The 21,832-nt window shown below is 44.0% G+C and overlaps 1 protein-coding gene across 1 annotated transcript in view; it reads left to right on the plus strand.

Moving 5' to 3' along the window:
* diaph2 (diaphanous-related formin 2) overlaps positions 1–21,832 on the plus strand; it is a 765,099-nt gene that overhangs the window by 403,816 nt on the left and 339,451 nt on the right. The window contains exon 20 of the mRNA XM_080745541.1: positions 20,899–20,997. Coding sequence (XP_080601667.1) covers positions 20,899–20,997 — 99 coding nt within the window. The remainder of the gene's footprint in view (positions 1–20,898; positions 20,998–21,832) is intronic.

A 21,832-nucleotide genomic window follows, 5' to 3' on the forward strand; every position in this document is an offset into this window, starting at 1 on the left:
CAGGGGTGTCGCACCAAATTCTGAGCCCTGGGTACAAGGATTCACTGTGGGCCCCCCATGAATGTTCTTCATAGTGGGGAACTGGGAGCGCATTTATTACGCGTTATTTTGTGCTTTAACTATTGAAAAATAGCAGTTTACAGTTTACAGTTTACAGTTTAGGCATTTAGCAGACGCTTTTAATCCAATGCGACTTATAATAAGCAGATAACATCACAATAATAAACAAGATAATATGTCAGTACATCATCAACAATATAACAAATGCAAATGGATATCTATCTAGAAAAAACCTAAAAACAAAAACAAATGCTAACTGGCTTCATGTAAGGTCATTGATTTTTTTCTGTAGTGCTAAGGGTTTAGGTGGAGTCTGAAAAGGTGAGTCTAGCAGATATACAAGCTCGCAGCGCGTCACCGAGTGCCGCGCTGCGAGCTTGTAGATCTGCTATTTTTGAAAAATCGTGTTTCTATGTCTATATTTCTATGTGAGTGGTGCTCAAATCTTTTCATGTGAAGGACCCCCAAAATGCGATGTATTTGGCCCACGGACCCCCATCTCAAAATATTTAGTTCCAGGTACCCCCCCAGAAGCAGAATCTTTGTTACAAATGTTCGCTTAAACAATACATAATATTCAAAGATTTGCACACATTTTTCACAACTTTTCAAAAATAGCTGATCTACAAGCTCGCCGCGCCGGCACTCGGTGCCGCGCTGTGAGCTTGTATATCTGCTATTTTTCAATAGCTAAAGTATGACATAATTAAGGCCCCTCCACCTTGGGCCCTGGTAACCCAGTCCCACTTTCCCCCCGCTTTGTGACGCCCCTGGTCCTCATCTCTCGCTGTGTTCTCTCACACTCTTCGCTTTCACTCTGTCTTATTTGTTCTTGCGTTCCCTCCCTCGGCATGTCTTGCCTTCTCCTGCCTCTCCCCCCTGACCAGCTGGACATTCCGCTCACTCGGAGCACATCGGTACCGCTGACTCCCTCGCTCTCTCTCTCTCTCTCAAACATCAACATGTACATTCCTTTACGACCACTCCTGACCCCCGGCCAGCAAGCGCTCTCACCAAACCATGTCGTTGCTGTGGGGCACAAACCTATGTGTTTTATATAGTTTTTTATTTTATTTTACAAGTGGATATCTGCAGGAGTCTTAGCTAGTAGTGTGTGTGTGTGTGTGTGTGTGTGTGTGTGTGTGTGTGTGTGTGTGTGTGTGTGTGTGTGTGTGTGTGTGTGTGTGTGTGTGTGTGTGTGTGTGTGTGTGTGTGTGTGTGTGTGTGTGTGGATAGTGTCCAGAGCTTATCTCGCAAAGCACTGGACCGATGAGCGCCACATTTCTTGTATAAACGTACGTATATACAAAGTTGCAGTAAGTGATACTTTGTTTTGTTATGTTTTAGGTGGGAGAACTCATACAGGATATAGGATAAACACATGAAATTGGATGGCATAACCATAAACTAACAAAAATGAGCAGACAAAATTGGCCAAATCTGTAGGAGCAGTGTCCAAAAATTTGTTTTGCAAGGAGGTGGCGCTAGAAGAGGGCCATGTGAGAAATTAGTTGGTGGAGGTTGTGGTTTGCCTTCCAATGAGTGTCTGTGCAAAGTTTGGCATTGATAGGGCCAACGGTGGCGGAGATATGAGTAGGGGAAAAGTGTGACGTGACGTGACAGACTGACTGACTGACAGCCGGTGGTGCTTTTCATTGTAACTTGCAACCTGACGGTCGCAATAATGGTTTAGTTTATTGGTATGATAATCATTTGGTGTGTTCATCTTTCATTCCAACTCGTGGCGCGACTAGCGAGAATAAACTAATTGATTTGCATTATGTGGGTAACCAAAACAATGCGACGCTAACCGGAACCAACCACCAGAACCACATCTTATTTGTTTTTCTAAACCGGATCACACGGCTCGGTTTAGAACGAATACCAGGCTTTCCTTGGTGGTGGAAAGTCTGGTGATGCGAGGTTAGTTTGTGTACAGTCAGGGGCGTCACAAGGGGTAGGAAAGTAGGACTGAGTTACTAGGTTACTGAGTTACTGAGTATACAAGCTCACAGCGCGGCACCGAGTGCCGCGCTGCGAGCTTGTAGATCTGCTATTTTTTAAAAGTCGTGAAAATGTGTGCAAAATCTTTCAATATATGTATTTTTTAAGCAAACATTTGTAACTCAAATTTTGCTTCTGAGGGGTCCCTGGAACTCAATATTTTGAGATGGGGTTCCGTGGCCAAATACATACCATTTTGGGGGTCCTTCACATGAAAAGGTTTGAGCTCCACTGACATAGAAACATAGGTTTTTCAAAAAAAAAAACTCAGAAGGATTTGAAATATTCAAAGATTTTCATGATTTTTCAAAAATAGCAGATCTACAAGCTCGCAGCGCGGCTGTGAGCTTGTATATCTGCTATTTTTCAATAGTTAAAGCACAGGGGCCCGCAGTGAATCCTTGTACCCAGGGCCCAGAATTTGGTGTGACGCCCCTGTGTACAGTACTGTACAAGCCGCTGAAGCCGTGACCACTGCTCTCTGTTCTGACATTTCATGTCCCTCCCGTGTCCTCATCTCCCATCCCTTTGTCCGGCAGGTCTTAGCACTGATAGAACACAACCGCAGTGTCCCTTTGATCTGTTATGCAAAGAGACGCTGAGCCCTTGAGACTCAGAGAGAGAGAGAAAGCACGAGTAAAGAGACAGAAGGCTCCCCGTAAAAAAAAGTCAGGGCAGGTGAATAGCTCTGTGACTATCGAGGCTATCCGGGATTCAAATGCAGTTCACGGTTCGGCACGTCCCGCTCGTATCCGCCCCGCGTCGTCGTCCCGCTTCTCGACTCCCGCATCCCCAGGTGCTGAATGGTCCATCTTTAATCAGGGCATGTCTTGCTTTGACAACCCTCATGTCATTGGAACATGTTTCACTGCGGCTGTCTGAAGAATAGTCATCAGAAGGTGACACAGAGAGAGCTGTTAAAGCCTCAATCACACCGCCGGCGCGACCCCCAGCCACCCCCCCCCCCCCCCCCCCCCCCCCCCCGGTTCACAATATACATTGGGGCTCGACGCCTGTCAAGAATTGTTTATCAGCTAGGTGGGCATCCGCAGTTTGTGTGCTGAGTGGCAAGCCATGCATTTCAGTGGACAGGCATAGCACCAGCTGTCTTTTATGGGATTGCGGGACTTACAATTATACTGTACATATCTGTCCCGGCATTGATTCCCCGGGATAAACCTATTGCTGCTAACAAGCGTGAAGTCAATCCACCAGAAAGGGAAAAAGTCATCCTGCCCCCCCCCCCCCCCTCCTTCCCTCTTCCTCACGTCCTCATCCTTCAGCAAACCTTGACTCATCCCTGTACAGAGATGTGAAGTATTTCTTAAGTCTTTTTCACACCTTGGTAGACAAATTGGATCAACCTATCGGTTAACCTTCAACAGGAGGAGGGATAATACTCAGGCATATTTCTTAAAGAAAAGACATAAGCTTTGCATAGTTGTCTTTTTCCATGGGTTGGCAGCCTTTCATGCCTCACTGCTCTGAGCACTTTGACTAAACAGCACTGCCTCCGTGTCCATATTAATATGGAAAACAAAAAGAACAAGACACTTGGACTATGTTCAGACTATGTCAGGCCCTATCTGAATTTTGGCCTATCCAGATTAGAATCAGGTTGGTCTTTTTGATAAGTCTGAGCACTTGAGCACTGAAGCCTGATTTATACTAATAGGTTGTGAGCTTTTAGATCTGTTATTTCAGAGAGTAGCACCCTCAAAAGACAGAATGTAATTGTAGAGCAGGGGTCTTCAACGTTTTCAGGCCAAGGACCCCTTAGTTGAGAGAGAGATGAAGCAGGGACCCCCACAACCTGTTCATAGATTCCATACAGTTTCATTGTTTGACAGCACAATCGTCAGTGTATTTTGGATTCATGTCAATTTGTGTTTAACCAAGCGTGAAAACTTGACCTTTCACTCTGTACTTAGTCTGCTCTTTTACCCCCTACACCAAACATCTTTGCCAAAAATAGCCGATCTACAAGCTCACAACGCCTCGCGCTGCGAGATGTTGTGAGCTTGTAGATCGGATATTGTTGGCTTAAGTTCTCCGAATATGGACACTAGGGTTCAAGTGGTTATATAAAAAAGGAGAAAAAAAAACGTTCTATCACACAAAGATTTGGAGGACCCCCTGTAGTAACTCTGAGAACCCCTTAGGGGTCCCGGACCCCCTGTTGAAGACCCATGCTGTAGAGTTAAACATTGCTCACGCCTCAATCCCATCTGACCATTTGCAAATAACAGGGTGGACAGTCAGTCTTAGAAAAGAGAACATTTGAGAAACAGATCTGATTTGTTAGCAAGTCAGAACACACAGCCTTAACATCTGAGGAAATTCAATATGACTACTAATGGCCTCCCAATAGGTGTCATTGCAGGACAAAACAAAAAGTTTCTCCATTTGTCTCTTCTGGACAGACACGCCCCCCCAACAAGAGCTTTTACAGTTCCAGAGGCAGTACGCCATCAGTCATAATGTTTTCTTGTCGGTAGTTAGGCGAAACCTTTACTGAGATCAGTGGAGTGAACACCAGCAGATTGGTACAGAAGATACGATCACAAGGTGACGAGGCCAAACAGAGAGAGGAGGCGAGAGGCGGCTCGGGGGTATGAAGACACTAAAAATGAAACCCAGCATCCCCGAGACAGAATACAAATTGAGCCAGCTTGCTCGTTCTCTCTTTTTATCCGCGTGACTTTCTTTTTTTCCCCTTTCTCCCTCTGTGCTCGCTTAGTGTTTCACATCATGATCTCATCCAGAATTTTTTTTGTGCAAGGAATGATAAAAGAGGGAAGACATGGCCTGCTGAAGAGGAGGGAGGGAGGGAGAGAAGGGGCAAATGAAAAAGCGCTCTGTGAACAGAACGGAGGGCAGACTTTGTTCAGTCGGTTGACAAATGTACAAAAACGCAGGCCTGTTGACTAGACTAAAGTAGGGCAATTATCGGCACACAGGAGGGTGGGGAAAAAAAAGTGTTCTTCGTATCGTGTATTTCATTGCAAACGGACTCTTTCCATTCTCCTATAGCAAATAACAGAAAAATAGACTTCTTTTAAAAGCACACATGACTTTAGTGAAAAGTTTTTAACCACTTTAACCGCACATACTGTACTTTGTTGACGACGCGTGACGTTGCGACGCGTCGTGAACTTGTAGATGGACTATTCTTTTTTGCCGAATGTTAGCCTCCTATAGAACAGGGACGCCAGGATTGGAGTGGTCGAGGTGAGCTATAGCTTGGCAGATTGATCGTGCACTGGTGTTTCTGTCTGTGTAGCATGGTGCTAGGAGAGGTAATAGAGACCGCTGGGACATCAGTTATCCTGCCAGCTGTCTTGAGGAACAGCCTCAGCCTCAAATATCCACCTCCCAGTCTCCCCCCCTCCCCCAACTGCCCTGTATGGTGACATGAAGCTCCGGCTCCAACATTGTCTGCTGAATGTGTAAAGTAGGGCCGGAATGGCGGGGTCTTAAGCCATGTAGGCCTAGAATTATTGAATGCTTTAACTATTGAAAAATAGCAGATCTACAAGCTCGCAGCGCGGCACCGAGTGCCGCGCTGCGAGCTTGTAGATCTGCTATTTTTTGAAAAAGTTGTGCAAATGTGTGCAAATCTTTGAATGTATTTTTAAAGTGATCGTTTATAACTCAAATTTTGCTTCTGGAGGGGTCCCTGGAACTAAATATTTTGAGATGGGGGTCCGTGGCCAAATACATATCCTTTTGGGGGTCCTTTACATTAAAAAGTTTGAGAACCACTGACATAGTAGTCTCTCAAGAACAGACTAACTGAGCTTCAGTTAACTGAAAAGGACCTTTTCTTTGACGATGGCTATAGCCAGATTGCTGACATAGAAACATAGGTTTTTCAAAAAACCTTAGAAGGATTCAAAAGACACTTATAGAACCGGGTCAAAATTCAAATTTTCACGATTTTTCAAAAATAGCAGATCTACAAGCTCGCAGCGTGGCACTCGGTGCCGCGCTGTGAGCTTGTTTATCTGCTATTTTTCAGTAGTTAAAGCATAAAATAATGATATGTGTACCCGTTCTAAATGGGTTTTAATGGACGCCAGGGGCAGTCGTTTGGACCATCAGCTGCTGCCTCCATCACCAGCGGCTCTGGAGTGCACTGGGTCACGACAGAGACAGAGCAGCCTGGCACCACCCAGAGAACACTTTCGCTGCAGCTGATCCGCTGTCAGGTGCAATCCGTTCTCCACTGCCCACAAGAGCCTCCGTCCAACGACCGGTATGGAGGGCTATAGAGTCGGAAAAACCTTCCCACACTCCCTGCCCCCTGGAAGAAGATGGAACAGCCGTGAAAGGTCTAGATATGTGGGCAGATTAAACAGACTTGTTAAGAAGAGGCCATACAGAGAGAGAGCCGGGGTCATTTGGCCGATGCACTTTATGCACACAAGTTATTGATTTGAGAGGGTTTCTTTTGCTCTTCTCTTATTCTTTCTAGTGTAGTTAACCCTGCAAGGCCCAGCGTTGCTTTTTGGCAACATTTTTTAAATCATTTTTTTTTAAATGTTATAATTAGTTTTCCTGTTCTTTTTTCACATTAACATCACCATTAAATCCTATTGTTTAGTATTACAATGCCATTGGCCACGATATTTGCATATAAATACCCCCCACAGAGACTGACATTCAAGTTGAAATTCCAACATCTGGACGAACAACATCTCACTTTTTAACTGAAGCTATTCCTCACTAAAACAGAAGTAAAATGCCTGTAATATTTTTTTTTCGTGATCATTAGAATGTCCAGAACACGTGCATATGTTAATATTGTGAAAAATATCCCCAAAATGCAAATGATTTATGATTTATGGCTATAATTTTCCTGTGATTAGGACTCCTACAACACCATCTGATAAAAAAAAAAAAATGGCCAGTAGAAATTAATTTGGGTCTTGCAGGGTTAATTTGTGGGGCCTTTTCTTTTTTACATGGACTATGTTTTGGTGCAAAGCCAATTGTTTGACCTACAGTTGCTGTAGGAGTAAAACCTCGCCTTCCCTTGTGCCTCGTGGATAGAAATCCCCAGCCTATTAGGTAATCTATTAGCTGTCCAGGAGTCCAGGAAAAGCTTAAATTAGACATGACTAAAGCTCCAGCCACCCATGCGGAAAGAAACCCATGGAGCAATCACGGCCGAGTGATTCCGATACATCCGAGTGAAATCTCCCGATAGCGCTGTCTTTTAGTAGTAGCGCCTTTGTTTACTCAATTAGACAGAACACCACAGCAACACAATGCTTATCATCATCATGCCCACTGACATGGCAGTGTGCGGCCTATCTAAGAGATATAACACCGATGATGGCGCCTCTTGTGAATCTCCGCTTGTAAAGGAAAGGGAGCGTTATAGGAAACCATAACACGTATTTACAATCCCCCTCATCTGCTGTCAAGTTGAGAGGACCAGCAGAGAGGAGAGGCGCGGTAACCCATTTAGGCCTACAATTATTGAATGCTTTAACCTGTGAAAAATAGCAGATATACAAGCTCACAGCGCGGCACCGAGTGCCGCGCTGCGAGCTTGTAGATCTGCTATTTCTTGAAAAAGTCATGAAAATGTGTGCAAATCTTTGGATATATGTATATTCAAAGCGGACGTTTGTAACTCAAATGTTGCTTCTGGGTGGTCCCTGGACCTACATATTTTGAGATGGGGGTCCTTTGCCAAATACATATCATTGTGGGGGTCCTTCACATGGAAAGGTTTGAGAACTACTGTCATAGTAGTCTCTCAAGAACAGACTAACTGAGCACCAGTTAAGTGAAAAGGACCTTTTCTTTGACGATGGCCATAGCCAGATTGCTGACATAGAAACCTAGATTTTTCAAAAAAAACCTTAGAAGGATTCAAAAGACACTTATAGAATCGGGGTCAAAATTATAATTTTCACGATTTTTCAAAAATAGCAGATCTACAAGCTCGCAGCGCGGCACTCGGTGCCGCGCTGTGAGCTTGTATATCTGCTATTTTTCAACCGTTAAAGCATAAAACAATGATACACAAAATGTGTTAACCCCGTTCTGAATGGGTTTTAAGGAGAGCGCTGTGTGTGTGAATGTGTGTCTCATTAGAGGAGAGGAGGTGGTGTAGAGAGTTTCCCCCACTGGGCCTAGTTCCATCCATGCAGGCCCAGCTGTGTACCTTCAGCCGTGGGCCGTTTGCCTCTCCCTGCATACTGAAACCATTACTGGCCCACAGGTCAGAGAGTCACTCTGTGGGACTTATCCTCCTCCTCCCCGCACGCCTTCTATTTAGAGGCCCTGGGATGACTGGAGCCAGCTGCTTGGGTAGGATGGGAAGACAGTTCACCGCAGGAAACCACTTGGCCCAAAACCAGAGTCGTCCCCCCTCCTCCCACCTTCCTTTGGTTCATATTTGAGCACAAAACACACATACCTGCTTTTTTTGGTGGGGGGAGTGTGTTACCGTTGTTTCCTGTCGATATTGGCAGATTTCACCCAGGTTTTTTTTCCTCTCACTCAACGTCACTTTGTCTGCTGACCTCACTCGGCAACAAAATAAAAAATAAAATAAACACAAATTAAAATAAAACAACTCACAGGAGGCAAGCAGTGATCACCCCATGATGTGCACTGCAATGTAGTTTCAAATGCACCGCTTTTTTGAGAGTAAAAAAAGCTGTGTGACGTGTGATCTTGGGGAGGCTCTCTCCATTCCGACATGTCGCCACTCCGAAATTGACTTCTTATTGTCGGAGTGGCCCACTCCGAAATTGACTTCTTATTGTCGGAGTGGCGACACTCCCATGGGCCTAAGGTTTAGGGTTAGGGTTAGAGATAGGGTTAGTGTCGGAATGGAGACATGTCGGAAAGGAGACATGTCGGAGTGGAGAGATGCACTCCTTGGCAGGTTGCCCCAGGAAATGTGCCAATCTCAAACAGGAAACAACGGCAGCTTTTGCGGTTGAGCTTTTGTTGTGTTGTGGACTCAAACCTATCGCCTTCACAAGGTTCCATCATCATTATCATTAGCAGCCACCCCGGTTATCATTAGACCTGATGATGATTGCCTGGTTAAGAACTGCACCTCTGCCCCCAACGGCATCTCATCTCTAATCACTTCACCTTGGGCTGAGGAGCGTCCCGTACGTGCGCCAACATTCCTGTTGTAGTGAAGGTTAAAGCTTGGCAGAGAGAGAGAAACAGTTGCACAAATTAAATCAGTCAGTGAGAGATGTTTGCGAGCTCCCCCCCCCCTTTCCCCTAAATGTATTGTCAATTTCTGGCCTAAATTGACAATAAATTTAAATCAGGTTTCCTTTTTCCCCTTTTCAAATTTGGATCAAATTGAATTATGTACGCTCAATCCCAAGGTGTTTTCTTTGCGTTTGGGGCAAATTCAATTAGACGTTTTCTTTTTTTTGTAACTTTTTCCTTTACTTTTATTTGTTCTTCCTCTTCAGCCATTCGATCAAAGCAACTTTGCCAGGCTGACAAGGAAACAAACAACGCGTCGGCTCCCTGAATGAACACGAAAGGGATTGGATTTTTGAGAGCGGGAGCACGCTTTTGAGAATCGAGATAGAGGGGGGCGTGGACAGACCGAGAGGTTTATATCCAGACGGCAGATTGGCTTTGGGGTTGAGAGAGACAGAGAGAGAGAGAGAAACAGAGAGACAGAGAGAGAGAGATACCTCTGTTTAGCTCTTGTCAATGGGAGAAATTGGTCACAGCTGGAGTTGGACTCCACTGGTCAAATGATTTTTGTTTTCAGACCTTCAGTTGTGCTCTCTAGTTCAGAAGGCCTCACTTGTTATTCGAGGTGTGATTGCGGCAAAACGGAAACCTTCTCTGTCGCTAACGAACACTTCGTTCGCTTTATGTCCCCCCCTTTAATACATGTGACTCCTCCTCGGCGGTCAGTAAAGCTCTGATGAGGTGACCCCGGGTCTCCGAGGGAGGATTTCACATCTGTTTTCTGTTTTCACGCGTCAAATTGAAAGAGATACAGAGCTTCAAAGGCAGTGGCTCCTGGAACATGGCAGCCTAATGTGGAGAGATGCGCCGCGGGGGGTTTAACGGGCAATACCCAACTTCTCAATGATTCACTGGAAAGTGGCCAATTTGAAGGAAAAGCGACAAACGATGGCTGGGAAGACGGATCAAAGCACACAGTGTGCACAAAATGTGTTCCTCTGAGCCTTTTTAGTGGCGCTTCAGACTTCCCTTGTTACATCAGCACATCAGCTTGAGCTCCCCTGGAAAAAAAATAAAGCATTATACAGAGGCCAAACTTTGAACACAACTTCCCTTGAAATAACACCTTTGTTTTCGAGTGCTGTAGGAGATCATCCTCGCTGCCTAACTACATATATCAAAGTCCAGGGAGGTGATTTAAAACAGCAAATGTAGACTGTATACCCCTTTTTTCTGTGGAATTGATATTGCAGTGAAACAGGCATGGCTAAGGCCAATGGCTCTTCCCCCCTCAGAATCCATCTCCTTTAGAGAGGCTGGCAGCTCTAGCGGCTCAATCGGCGTGAGTCTCTGAGATGGAGGACGGGGCACATGTTTGCAGGCAGATTGCACATTCGAAGGAATAAATTGCTTGCGCGGAGAGAGCCAGACTCCACATTGTCTGTTCCACTCTGTGTTGCCCTGCCGTTAAATATGTTCGGTGAAGACCTGTCATCTGCACTTTCTTTTATTTCTCCTCGAGCCCCCCCTCGTTTCTGCAGCACGTGGCGGCGGGGGGTTCTGCCGTATGGGCTCTTGTGTCCGGAAGTGAACATGTGGTAGTGTTTAGCTTCGTAATGCCCCGGGCTCTTCTGGCCGCCTTGAGGGAGATATCACATGGAAGGCAACCAAGAGACGGATTCTGGGCCAACAAACAAACTGGACGTCCAAGTGTTGGAAAACTCTGGGTATCACAGAGCCTCCCATGGGCAGGCTATAACTCAGTCCAAAGCCAACAGACCAGGCTTAACCCATTCAGAACGGGTATACACAGTACTGTGTATCATTATTTTATGCTTTAACTATTGAAAAATAGCAGATATACAAGCTCACAGCGCGGCACCGAGTGCCGCGCTGCGAGCTTGTAGATCTGCTATTTTTGAAAAATGGTGAAAATTTGAATTTTTACTCGATTCTATAAGTGTCTTTTGAATCCGTCTAAGATTTTTTGAAAAACCTATGTTTCTATGTCAGCAATCTGTCCAGCCATCGTCAAAGAAAAGGTCCTTTTCACTTAACTGGCGCTCAGTTAGTCTGTTCTTGAGAGACTACTATGTCAGTGGTTCTCAAACCTTTTCATGTGAAGGACCCCCAAAATGATATGTATTTGGCCACGGACCCCCATCTCAAAATATTTAGTTCCAGGGACCACCCAGAAGCAAAATTTGAGTTACGGACGCTCGCTTTGAAAATACATATATTCAAAGATTTGCACACATTTTCACGACTTTTTCAAAAATAGCAGATCTACAAGCTCGCAGCGCGGCACTCGGTGCCGCGCTGTGAGCTTGTATATCTGCTATTTTTTAATAGTTAAAGCATCCACTAATTTTAGGCCTAAATGCGTTAACAAAGAAGCCAAGTCATCCCTAATCAGCCAAATCGGGTTTTTACTCTCATTATTTTTATTGGGCTTCTCCAACACCTCCCCCCCTCCCCCCTCCCCCAATCCCCCAATCCTCCATCTTCTGTTGACTCCTCTTGGCTCCCTACCAGTTTTAACTCCTCCTCAGTTAATGGAATGTGTAACAGTTTGAATCTCTTGGGCTTTCCGTTCATGTGGTTATGTTGGCAACAGGGGGAACCTTGTATGGTTTTTGTTCAAACACATTTTGCGAAACAGCCCTTCTCCCTAATGTCTTTCCCATAAGCCCGCCGCACCTGCAAGTTATTAGAATACAACAAATCGTCGTGGATGATTTGATTTTCATGTTTTAACAATGCACTCCTACACTCACACAGTATCTGATTCATTCAATATGAAGTAAAACATAGTTTGACCTTCTCTCACCCTTACTAGGAGAAAAGTTCAGCTCAGCAAAATAATGGCTTTGTTAAATGCGATGTTATTTTAATATCATTGAAGAAAAAAAAAAGGCCAACATAGTCTTAGCATCAATTTACTGAACTGTAGTTTCTTTTGTGAAGAATCTCAATAAGCCTTATTCACGGCCCGCCCACTCAGCAAATTTCCCAGCATCCCCCGGGTGCTGACATCAATTTAGAAGGGGAAACTATAACAGAAATAGCTGGACTTAAAGCCAACAAATCATTATTTCGAACGGTAAAGTAAATTATAATGCTTTGTGCCTTTTACTATCTTGTGTTCTTGATCATGCTAGCCGTATTTTATACTTTACTATTCGGAAATTGCATTAAATTTGCTATTTCTGTGTTAACTCTATAGGCTATAGTAGGATTTTCCCCTTCAAAATGTGACTTCAGCACCCGGGGGATGCTGAGTGGGCGGGCCGTGAATAAGGCTAATAGTCAAATGTTTATTTTCACATTCACATAGACTGTTCACTTGAATAACCTTCCACCTGATTTCATTTGAATTCCCAGTTGGGGGGACGATTAATACAAAAAGACATGACTCTGTTATTAAGTTGTGAATAAATCCCTTTGAAGTTCCCACCAAGAAAGAAGCTGTCAAAAAATTATTTCTTTGCATTTTCTATTCCCTTTAGGCATTAATAACAACAATCAATTGTTTTTTTTACAATACACCCACCAGTTTTTAAACTATAAGCCTCTACCAAACGGTAGAGATGTACGTTATTGTTAAGGGTGCATTTGATAGAAAAAACTTTAACTGATGCTAGAACAATGAAACTTCTCCAGTTGATTACTTACATTAAAACAAACACAAAATGTATTACAAGTTTTCTGAAACTTTATTTTTAAATATGCAAATTATGCATTATATGCGCAATAATGCCACATTTTCATGTATTTTGGGGGCATATATCTGAAGATTGGATAATGGCAAATTGAAAAATATTGTTTCATTTTCTTGACATATTAGTGACAAAACAAATCTCAGATGATGAACTTTAGATAATATGTTAAACTTTGATAATTAGGGTTGAATAGGTGAACAGGTGTACTGTGTATGTTGATTGGACACTACTCTTTTACCACTAACAGACATCTCAACCATTTGGTAGAGCATATTTTTTAAACAAGAATAAAATTGTGCTTTTAGAACTATTTCAGCATATATTATAATGACAAAACATTCAATGTTTCATAATAACAACAATGAATGAGTAGAAGTTGTAATTATTCATAGTAAATAGTATGTTTTTAATACTTTAGTTTTACTTGCACTACCTTTACCATCAACGGACACATCTACCGTTTGGTAAAGCATGTTTTCAAAAAATTATTTGACCATTATTAGATTTATTTTTATTGCATTTTGTTACATATGCATGTTCAGTAACATCTCTGAGATGATATTATGTAAAGAGAATCCTCCTAGCTTTGAAATTCCTGCAGGAGAGAGCCAAGCTGTCAGGAGTGTTTTCCTTGTGTCAGATTTCCTCTGTGTCACATGACTTGGAAAGCATGGTGTGTGAAGTCACTGCACCCTCAGGTGGATATTATTGGCCATCAAACACCTCAACCAAATGGTAGAAATGGCTGAATGAGGTTGAGTTAATTTCAGCATTGTATTCAATGAGAAATATGGACTTAAAATGTGCTCTACCATTTGGTTGAGAAAACTATCAAAGGGATAAAGGGGAAGACCACCCATTTTCAATATTGAAATATGTCATTAATATACCTTAGAGGAGTTGTGTGGAAATAGAAAAAAAGTTTTCCCCTTCTGTGTTGCCTAGAACTGGAGGATTGATTTTGGGGTTTGTATTGTAAAGTACAATGTGTGATGTCATCAAGTTGTAATTTACAATACAAACCCCAAAATCAATCCTCCAGTTCTAGGCAACACAGAAGAGGGGGAACTTTTTTTCTATTTCCACACAACTCCTCTAAGGTATATTAATGACATATTTCAATATTGAAAATGGGTGGTCTTCCCCTTTAAGACAGTGTTATTGCCATGTACTTGTGTGACAGATTGTCACCTAATTGATATTTCTTAGTAATGGCTTTCACGTCTTCATAGTTCACGGTTACATCTAGCAAGCCTGTTAGTTGTCCTACAGTAGCTGTCTGCGCACAGTTTATTTTTTTCTTCTTCTTTTGTCTGTCCTCTAAATGGCTGCATGGGAGATTGCATTAAATAAACAAAAGGCTGTGCATGAGGGATGGTATTGTTGTCAGAGCGTTACACATTAGCCACCAGGCAACTAGCGCAACACGTTTCGCTTTTTGGCAAAGCACATTTATCAGCACATCATGGTAAGCCACTCTGTTGGAGTGTGTGTGTGTGTGTGTGTGTGTGTGTGTGTGTGTGTTCTGCTCTCCCATCAATTGTGGGTTCCAAAGTGAGGAATTCTACGCTACTTGTGGGGCCCTTTTCTACTTGTGAGGCCCAAACGCTGGAACCCACAAGTTTTTTCCTTGAAATCAAGTTATTATGCTCCCACTGTGCTATGGTGTGATTTTTAGGTCGGGTTTCACAATTGATGTTCAAACTCCCAATATGTGTGAGTGTGCGTGGCTTGGAAAAAAACACTCCCCTCCCATAACTTGTGGGACATGAGGCAGTATAATCATCTGACAATCCTTAAAAAATACTGGATTATAGCTCATATCAATTTTTTTTTGTAATATCTGATTGTTGCTGATGACACCTGATTTTGTTTGGGAGCTGTACGAGCTCTGGAAAGGGTGGGCCCCTCAGATGATGCAGGTTTCCTCATGTCCCCACAAGTTATGGGAGGGGAGTGTGTGTGTGTGTGTGTGTGTGTGTGTGTGTGTGTGTGTGTGTGCGCGCGCGCGTGTGTGCGTGTTTGCGCGTGTGTTCTTCCTTGCGTGTGTGCGTGCGTGCGTTCGTGTGAAATTTGGTTATAAGCTTTATTTGGTAAAGGGAGACTTGGGTGATCATTACGCGCTAAACACACTTTCCCCATGAGAAAGGAGAAAGAAAGAAAGAAAGCAAATTAAACGAACTGTCTTCTTGCTTGAAGAGTTTAAAAGCATCGTCTTGTAATTAGGAGTCGTTGCCTGGTACTCACATTTTCTACAGTGTGTCTTGTTGTTGCATGGTAAACCATCTGGTTGAAACATGCCACCTACAGTCAGCCTCTCCACACACACATCCGGGGCTCACAGACTGGCATGGTGGCAGTCTGTGTGTGTGTATGTGTGTGTGTGTGTGTGTGTGCGCGCATGCGTGCGTGTTTGTGTGTGTGTGTGTGCGCGCATTTGTGTGTGAGCCCTCCAGGACCCATCAGTCCACATGCGGCGCTCGGAAGGAAACATGTGACATGTGGCATAATTGAGTCAGCCAGCAAATGCTGTCTTGTACGCAGCTCAGCCAGCAGCACCCGTCCTCCCTGAGCTGATGCCACCACTCAGCTCCCAGTAGGAGAGCTCTGAGCACCATGGTGTTGTACCAGAAGGGATTGTGTAGCCCGCTTCGCGTTATATCAGAGACACTGTTTTTCTATTTAATTTGAGATGGCACGGGGTTGGGGCTTGGGTAAGGCGGGGGTGGTGAAGGGTGGGTGGGAGTGAGGAGAGGACAGGACAGGACAGGACAGACGAGGCCCTGATCGACTGGCAGAGAGCGACCTGCTGAGAGTGTGAGGTATCAAGCAGGGTTTTTCACTGACGAAAACTAAACCAGTAAGACTCCCTAAATTGGAAGATAAGCTACCGTCAGGTTGCATGTAAAAATCGGCCTGATGGTGGCGCTAAATGGGACAGATCCATGTTGATGGCATGACTGTAGACATACTGTGTACTGCTTTGCATGATTTTAGGGCAAAATCTGTAGGAGCAGTGTCCAAAAATGTGTTTAAAAAACCGGCTTGAAGGTGGCGCTAAATGTGTTTGTGCTGAAAATAGTAGATCTAAAGCTCACAATGTGGGCGTTCTGTGTCCAGGCCAGTCTGTGTTGTCATCTCCAAATTTGGGCACTATAGTGATGTCAGTCAGTGATGTCAGTTAGACTTTGTTGATGTCAGTTGCAGTAAGAGCGAGATCATTTAGCGGCCTACAACCGGGTCGCAACGTGGTCGGTAGTTTTCAGCGACCAGGTCGCTAAATCGAGCGACCGGGTCGCTAAATTTAGCGACCCGGTCGGTGGTTTTAGCGTCCCGGTCGGTGGTTTTAGCGTCCCGGTCGGTCGATTTAGCGACCCGGTCGGTGGTTTTAGCGTCCCGGTCGGTGGTTTTAGCGTCCCGGTCGGTGGTTTTAGCGTCCCCGTCGGTCGATTTAGCGACCCGGTCGCTGAAAACTACCGACCACGTTGCGACCCGGTTGTAGGTCGCTAAATGATCTCGCCCTCTCTCGTCAGTTGGGCATTGTTACCATGGTGGCGACACTGTTTAGTATCAGTGATGTCAGCATGCAGACAGACGGTCAGACGGCGGACGGTGGACGCCGGACAGACATTCGGTAAATTAATAGTTAGATGACGCCATCAAGGCCTGCCAAAATATTTTTGTCAAGAAAATCAACTGTTGTCGACTGCAATCGTATGACATTTAGTTGACCAAGACTAGACTAAAACTTTTTCGATGACCGAATTTAGGACTAAAACTAACTGACATTTTATTCAAAAGACTATGACTAAACTAAATCAAAGTTTACTGTCAAAATTAAGGTTTTATAGAAACGCCAGGGCAGCCAAAATTCTCCTCCTGCTCTCAATCGGTGGGCCGTGCAGCCCGGGGAGCTCATTGTTTCCTGGTCTTGTGTTTTTTCTGCGTCTCTGGTTTCTTTGTCTAGGAGGCTCTTTGCCCCATGAGTGGCTCAGCACGAGTCCTTGGATCAGAGCCACCAAGCTGTGTGGAAAAAGAAAAAGAAATACAAAATAATAATAATGGCTGCGTGAACTGGCTTGCTGAACTTGAGTCGGGGTGTTATTGGTCTGTGCAACCCATTTAGGCCTAGACTTTATTGAATGCTTTAACTATTGAAAAATAGCAGATATACAAGCTCACAGCGCGGCACCGAGTGCCGCGCTGTGAGCTTGTAGATCTGCTATTTTCGAAAAAGTTGTGAAAATGTGTGCAAATCTTTGAATATATTTATTTTTTAAAGCGAACATTTGTAACTCAAATTTTGCACCTGGGGGGTCCCTGGAACTAAATATTATGAGATGGGGGTCCGTTGGCCAAATACATATAATTTTGGGGGTCATTCACATGAAAAAGTTTGAACACCACTGACATAGGAACATAGGTTTTTTTTCAAAAAAACCTTAGAAGGATTCAAAAGACACTTATAGAATCGGGTCAAAATCGGGGCAAAATTCAAATTTTCAAGTTTTTTCAAAAATAGCAGATCCACAAGCTCGCAGAGTGCCGCGCTGTGAGCTTTCTCTGCTATTTTTCAATAGCTAAAGTCTTTGGTCAAAGGGATTGACATGAGGTGTTTTACCAGGCAGGCGGCCTGGTTTGAATTATGAGTGTTGAGTGACTTTATCAGAAGTATGAAGGTGGGCTGTGGCGGGGGCAGAGGGATAAGCGTTATCGGGAGAATTGCGATCCTTGAAATCCAATGAAACGAGATAGGCCATATTTCCACGTCTTGTAGAATCAAGGGCCTCATAAAAAGCCATATCCTCAAATTATGCCTGGACCCGGCCCTACCGTGGGAGGCTGTCTCGCAACAGCCTGGAAGTATAACCTCGAGGCCATATCAAAAGTCAATGTTTTACTCATTCTGCTCTGTCCTGACTATCATCCCATTTCTCCCTCCAGTATCCAATTCTACCTCAGTAACCACTTTAACCCTCTACACTGTACTTAGTAAAACAGACCTACAGTATGTACTTTTCACGCTGCACCAAATCTATTTGCCGGAAATAGACAATCTACAAGCTCACAACGTGTCACAATGCCAAGCACTGTGAGCTTGTTGTCGTACCACGACAATTGTGTAGGGCCTAAGTTGTTAATCATCTACTGTACGCTTTCATTCTGAGGCAACATCAAATGACTCCCACTTCAAGACTGAAAAACACCCCCCCCCCTCCCCATTGCCTGTTGTAAATCTGTGAAATGTACATGTTCTGGAGATGGAGTGAGTTATCTTTTTATGAGGGCAACATAAGTGGGGCCTCTTTGCTGCAATTCTGATTAAACCCAGGTTGTTACCTTAACCGTAACTGTACCACGGCCCTCTGTTTGAGCTGTACAGTGTGTACTGTATGAGTGTATATTTAAATTATATATACTGTATATATTTATTAAACAATCTCATGCCTGAACACATATGTTGATAGCGAGCGCTGAAGTTGGGCAGGCGCCTCCAGAATTGCTTCTGCCGGCTGCCCAGGAGATGCTGCCTGTTTGATTGTTTCTTCAAATATGCAAGCGGGTGCTAAGGGAGAGGCTTGTTTGTTCGAGATTTCCTGGGAGACTCCCACCTTGGGCTTAAATAAATAGAGGCGTTGTGATGATTAGCAGCGAAGCAGCGCGCCTGCCGCTCCCACAAGCCAAGCGGAGGGGAGGGGTGAGACGTATTCTCTCCTCCTGCTACTCTGAGAAGACTGTCTGCCGCCTTTTCATGTTTCCAAACAGACTTGCATCCCTCGGTCTCCGGTTTGACATAATTTATTACAGTGATGTGTTCTCTTTCTATGAGTCAGATCCTCAAGTAATATTTTCTTTTGCTTTAGTAGTAGAACTATTAATAACATGTTGACGTACTGTACACTCTGTCTATACCAGCAAGTCCACCTATGTTTATAGACCAGCCATGTGACACATTTTTTCACACGCTACGTGTGAAGTGCATCTTCGTCGAGTGACACATTCGTCAGTTCACAAGTATAAATAAGGCTTAAGTTTGCGCGGCCTTATAGGGTTAAGGTGGCAACACAATGAACTCCTCCTCTGCGATGGGAGGTTGGCAGGCTGTGCTTTGGGGATGTTGGAGCTGTGTCTCTCAACTGTCTACCCACCTAGATGCAGAGTTGCAGACACAACAATGTAGAGACACACGTTTTAACGATGTATTCATATCCACACAAAGGAGAGCATACAAGGACACACATATTAAAGGTACAGTTACGGTTGCATTCACGAAACCATGGCATATGTCTTTCACAATACAATAAGCTTGTCACTCAGTACTCTATGGGTATAAGTAACAGTGTCGATCCGCCATATGTAGCGGCTACCAATTATGGGAGAGAAAGCACAGTACTTTGCCAGCCTTTTTGTCTCCCTTTTCGGCATACCAAGATGTTGAAACCCTCTAACAAGTATGTGGGTATGTCCTACGCCAGTGGTTCTCAACCTTTTCAGGCCACGATCCAAAATAATCATATTTGAACTGGGGACGCCTCATTTTAGGAGTTGAGACGTTACATTTAGTTTGACTCGGTTCCACAGATGTAGTAAACCTTGTGAAATCAGCTGATCTACAAGCTCACAACAACTTGCAACGCGAGGCAGTTGTTAGCTGCCTCGCGTTGCACCCACTCAAGCGCAAGTGAGTATGAGAGTAGGGGGGAAAGGCATCAGTGTTACAGCGTGCCTATTGTTGTTAGAACAGCAGATCACTTTGTACAAAGTGTCGGGTTGGAAGACCCTTTCATCACTCAGTTCTTCCACTCAACACCTTCACATTTCAACAGTGTGCTCTATTGCCCCCGCGAGACTAACACAGCTGAGCACGGAGCAAGAAAGCGATTTCGTTTGAATGATTAAGTTGCCATTTTGAATAGTCTGCCGGTAGGTTTCTAGTGCTCCGTGCAAAAAGGAGGACATTTATAGCATGCACTAGAAATAGTAAGACAATGCAGAAAACTGGGAAGCGGTTGAGATGGTAAACAACAGAAGTGTCGGAGATAAGATAAACCCCTCCATTCCAGTCAGCTCTTATCAGACACAACTGACAGGGTTGTCAGCTTAGTTATTAAGTGAATCACGATGGGATTTTTGTTTGAATTACACACCTTTCCTCACACATTTAAAAGATTGGGGAGCGCAATATCAACCACATGTGACCTTGTGTCCTTTTTCTGGGCAAGTTATAATAGGCGAACATTCAATAATAATAAAAAAGCTTCTGTACGGTGCCTTTACGTTTTAAATGTACTTACTGTGCCACATGCAGCATATTGAGTATGTTTAAGTATTCCACCGTTTGCCATCTTTTGTCCTGCTACATGCTACTGGATCACAATGTCTCTGTCAATATGTTGCTGTTTTCTCTCCCTTTTAAATGGCAAATAGGCCGCCTCAAACCACTTTTAGTCAGCTTGGATGTAACGACCAGCACAGCCTCTATGGGTCACCGACAAGGCTTTAAGGCTCGTTTTGAGTTCAGATAAACATTGCAGATCAGAAGCTGGCGTCGGTGATGTATTAGTTTGTGTGGATAGAAAATCAATTCCATAAATGAAAATAATAATAATTGATGATGATGCATTAACATTTATGAAAACAAAAAAAGGTGGCCTGGGCTGGGACAGCACAAGGGCATTTTATTCTTAATGTGTCCCGTCACCGTGGGCCCTCATAAATGCTTCCTTCTGCCCTTCTTTTGACCTGAATCTTGATGTCAGAGTTGTTTAACTTGCACTGTCTCAGAGTAATGAAAACAGGCAGCGTTGAAGTCTGACGGACAGCGTTATGACCTCAGTCTGTCATGACGGTGCTTGTGGCAGCCTTCCTAAAAGTTCTCTGTCTTTTCTTTTCTCATTTTTCTTTACCCTCACAGTGAAAAAGGATGTGGACGTAACGGACAACAGAATGACGCAATTCAAGAAGAAGGCGAAAGAACTGCGCATCCTGGATTCCAAGACGGCGCAGAATCTTTGTAAGTACAGGTGTTTTCTGGTCCTTGGGGGAGGGGGACGTTGCTGTTACAGCTGAGATTGCTGCTCAGATGGCTACTGTATGATGAGAGCGGAGGGGGGGGGGATGAATACATCATGTTATATATATATATATATATATATATATATATATATATATATATATATATATACACACACACACACACACACACACACACACACACACACACACACACACACACACACACACAGTATACGGGTATATATACCGTATACAGGTATATATATCTTATTTTTGGCAAATATTAGTTAATTTATATAGCAAATTAGACCAATCTCTCAGTCGAATCATTATTCGACAGAGATTGGTAGTCGAATCAGACTCCCTCGATAGATTTGTCGACTCTTCGACTAAACAAGGCCAGGCCTAATATATATATATATACGCATACAGTACACACATACTGTATATTCTCAATTGTTTTAGTTTTGCGGTTCAAGTGCCACTGACGGTGGCATTGTTATGTCATTAGATGTATTTACATAATCCTACAGATGTCTCCCGAGGCCCCTCAACGTGGATACCACTCCACCTGAGCCTTTGTGGAAAGTGCTTTCTTGGCAATAGTTCAGTAGGGGTCACCGCAGCTCGTACCAATGGATCACGTCCAAGTGCTCCATCTGTAATGATTTGTAAAGCAAATTCATAACACGATGTCTGGGTGTCGTGATTCGTGTCCGCCCCACCAGCAGACAGTAGGGACCAACGACTGTCCGAACACCGTGTCCGCACGTACTGTACCTCGACCTCACCTATACTGTATGCTTTGCCTGGGTGTGTTAAGGGGGTCCTCG

The sequence above is a fragment of the Nannobrachium achirus genome (assembly GCF_963921795.1).
Source record: "Nannobrachium achirus genome assembly, chromosome: 17".
In the NCBI taxonomy this organism is placed as follows: Eukaryota; Metazoa; Chordata; class Actinopteri; order Myctophiformes; family Myctophidae; genus Nannobrachium; species Nannobrachium achirus.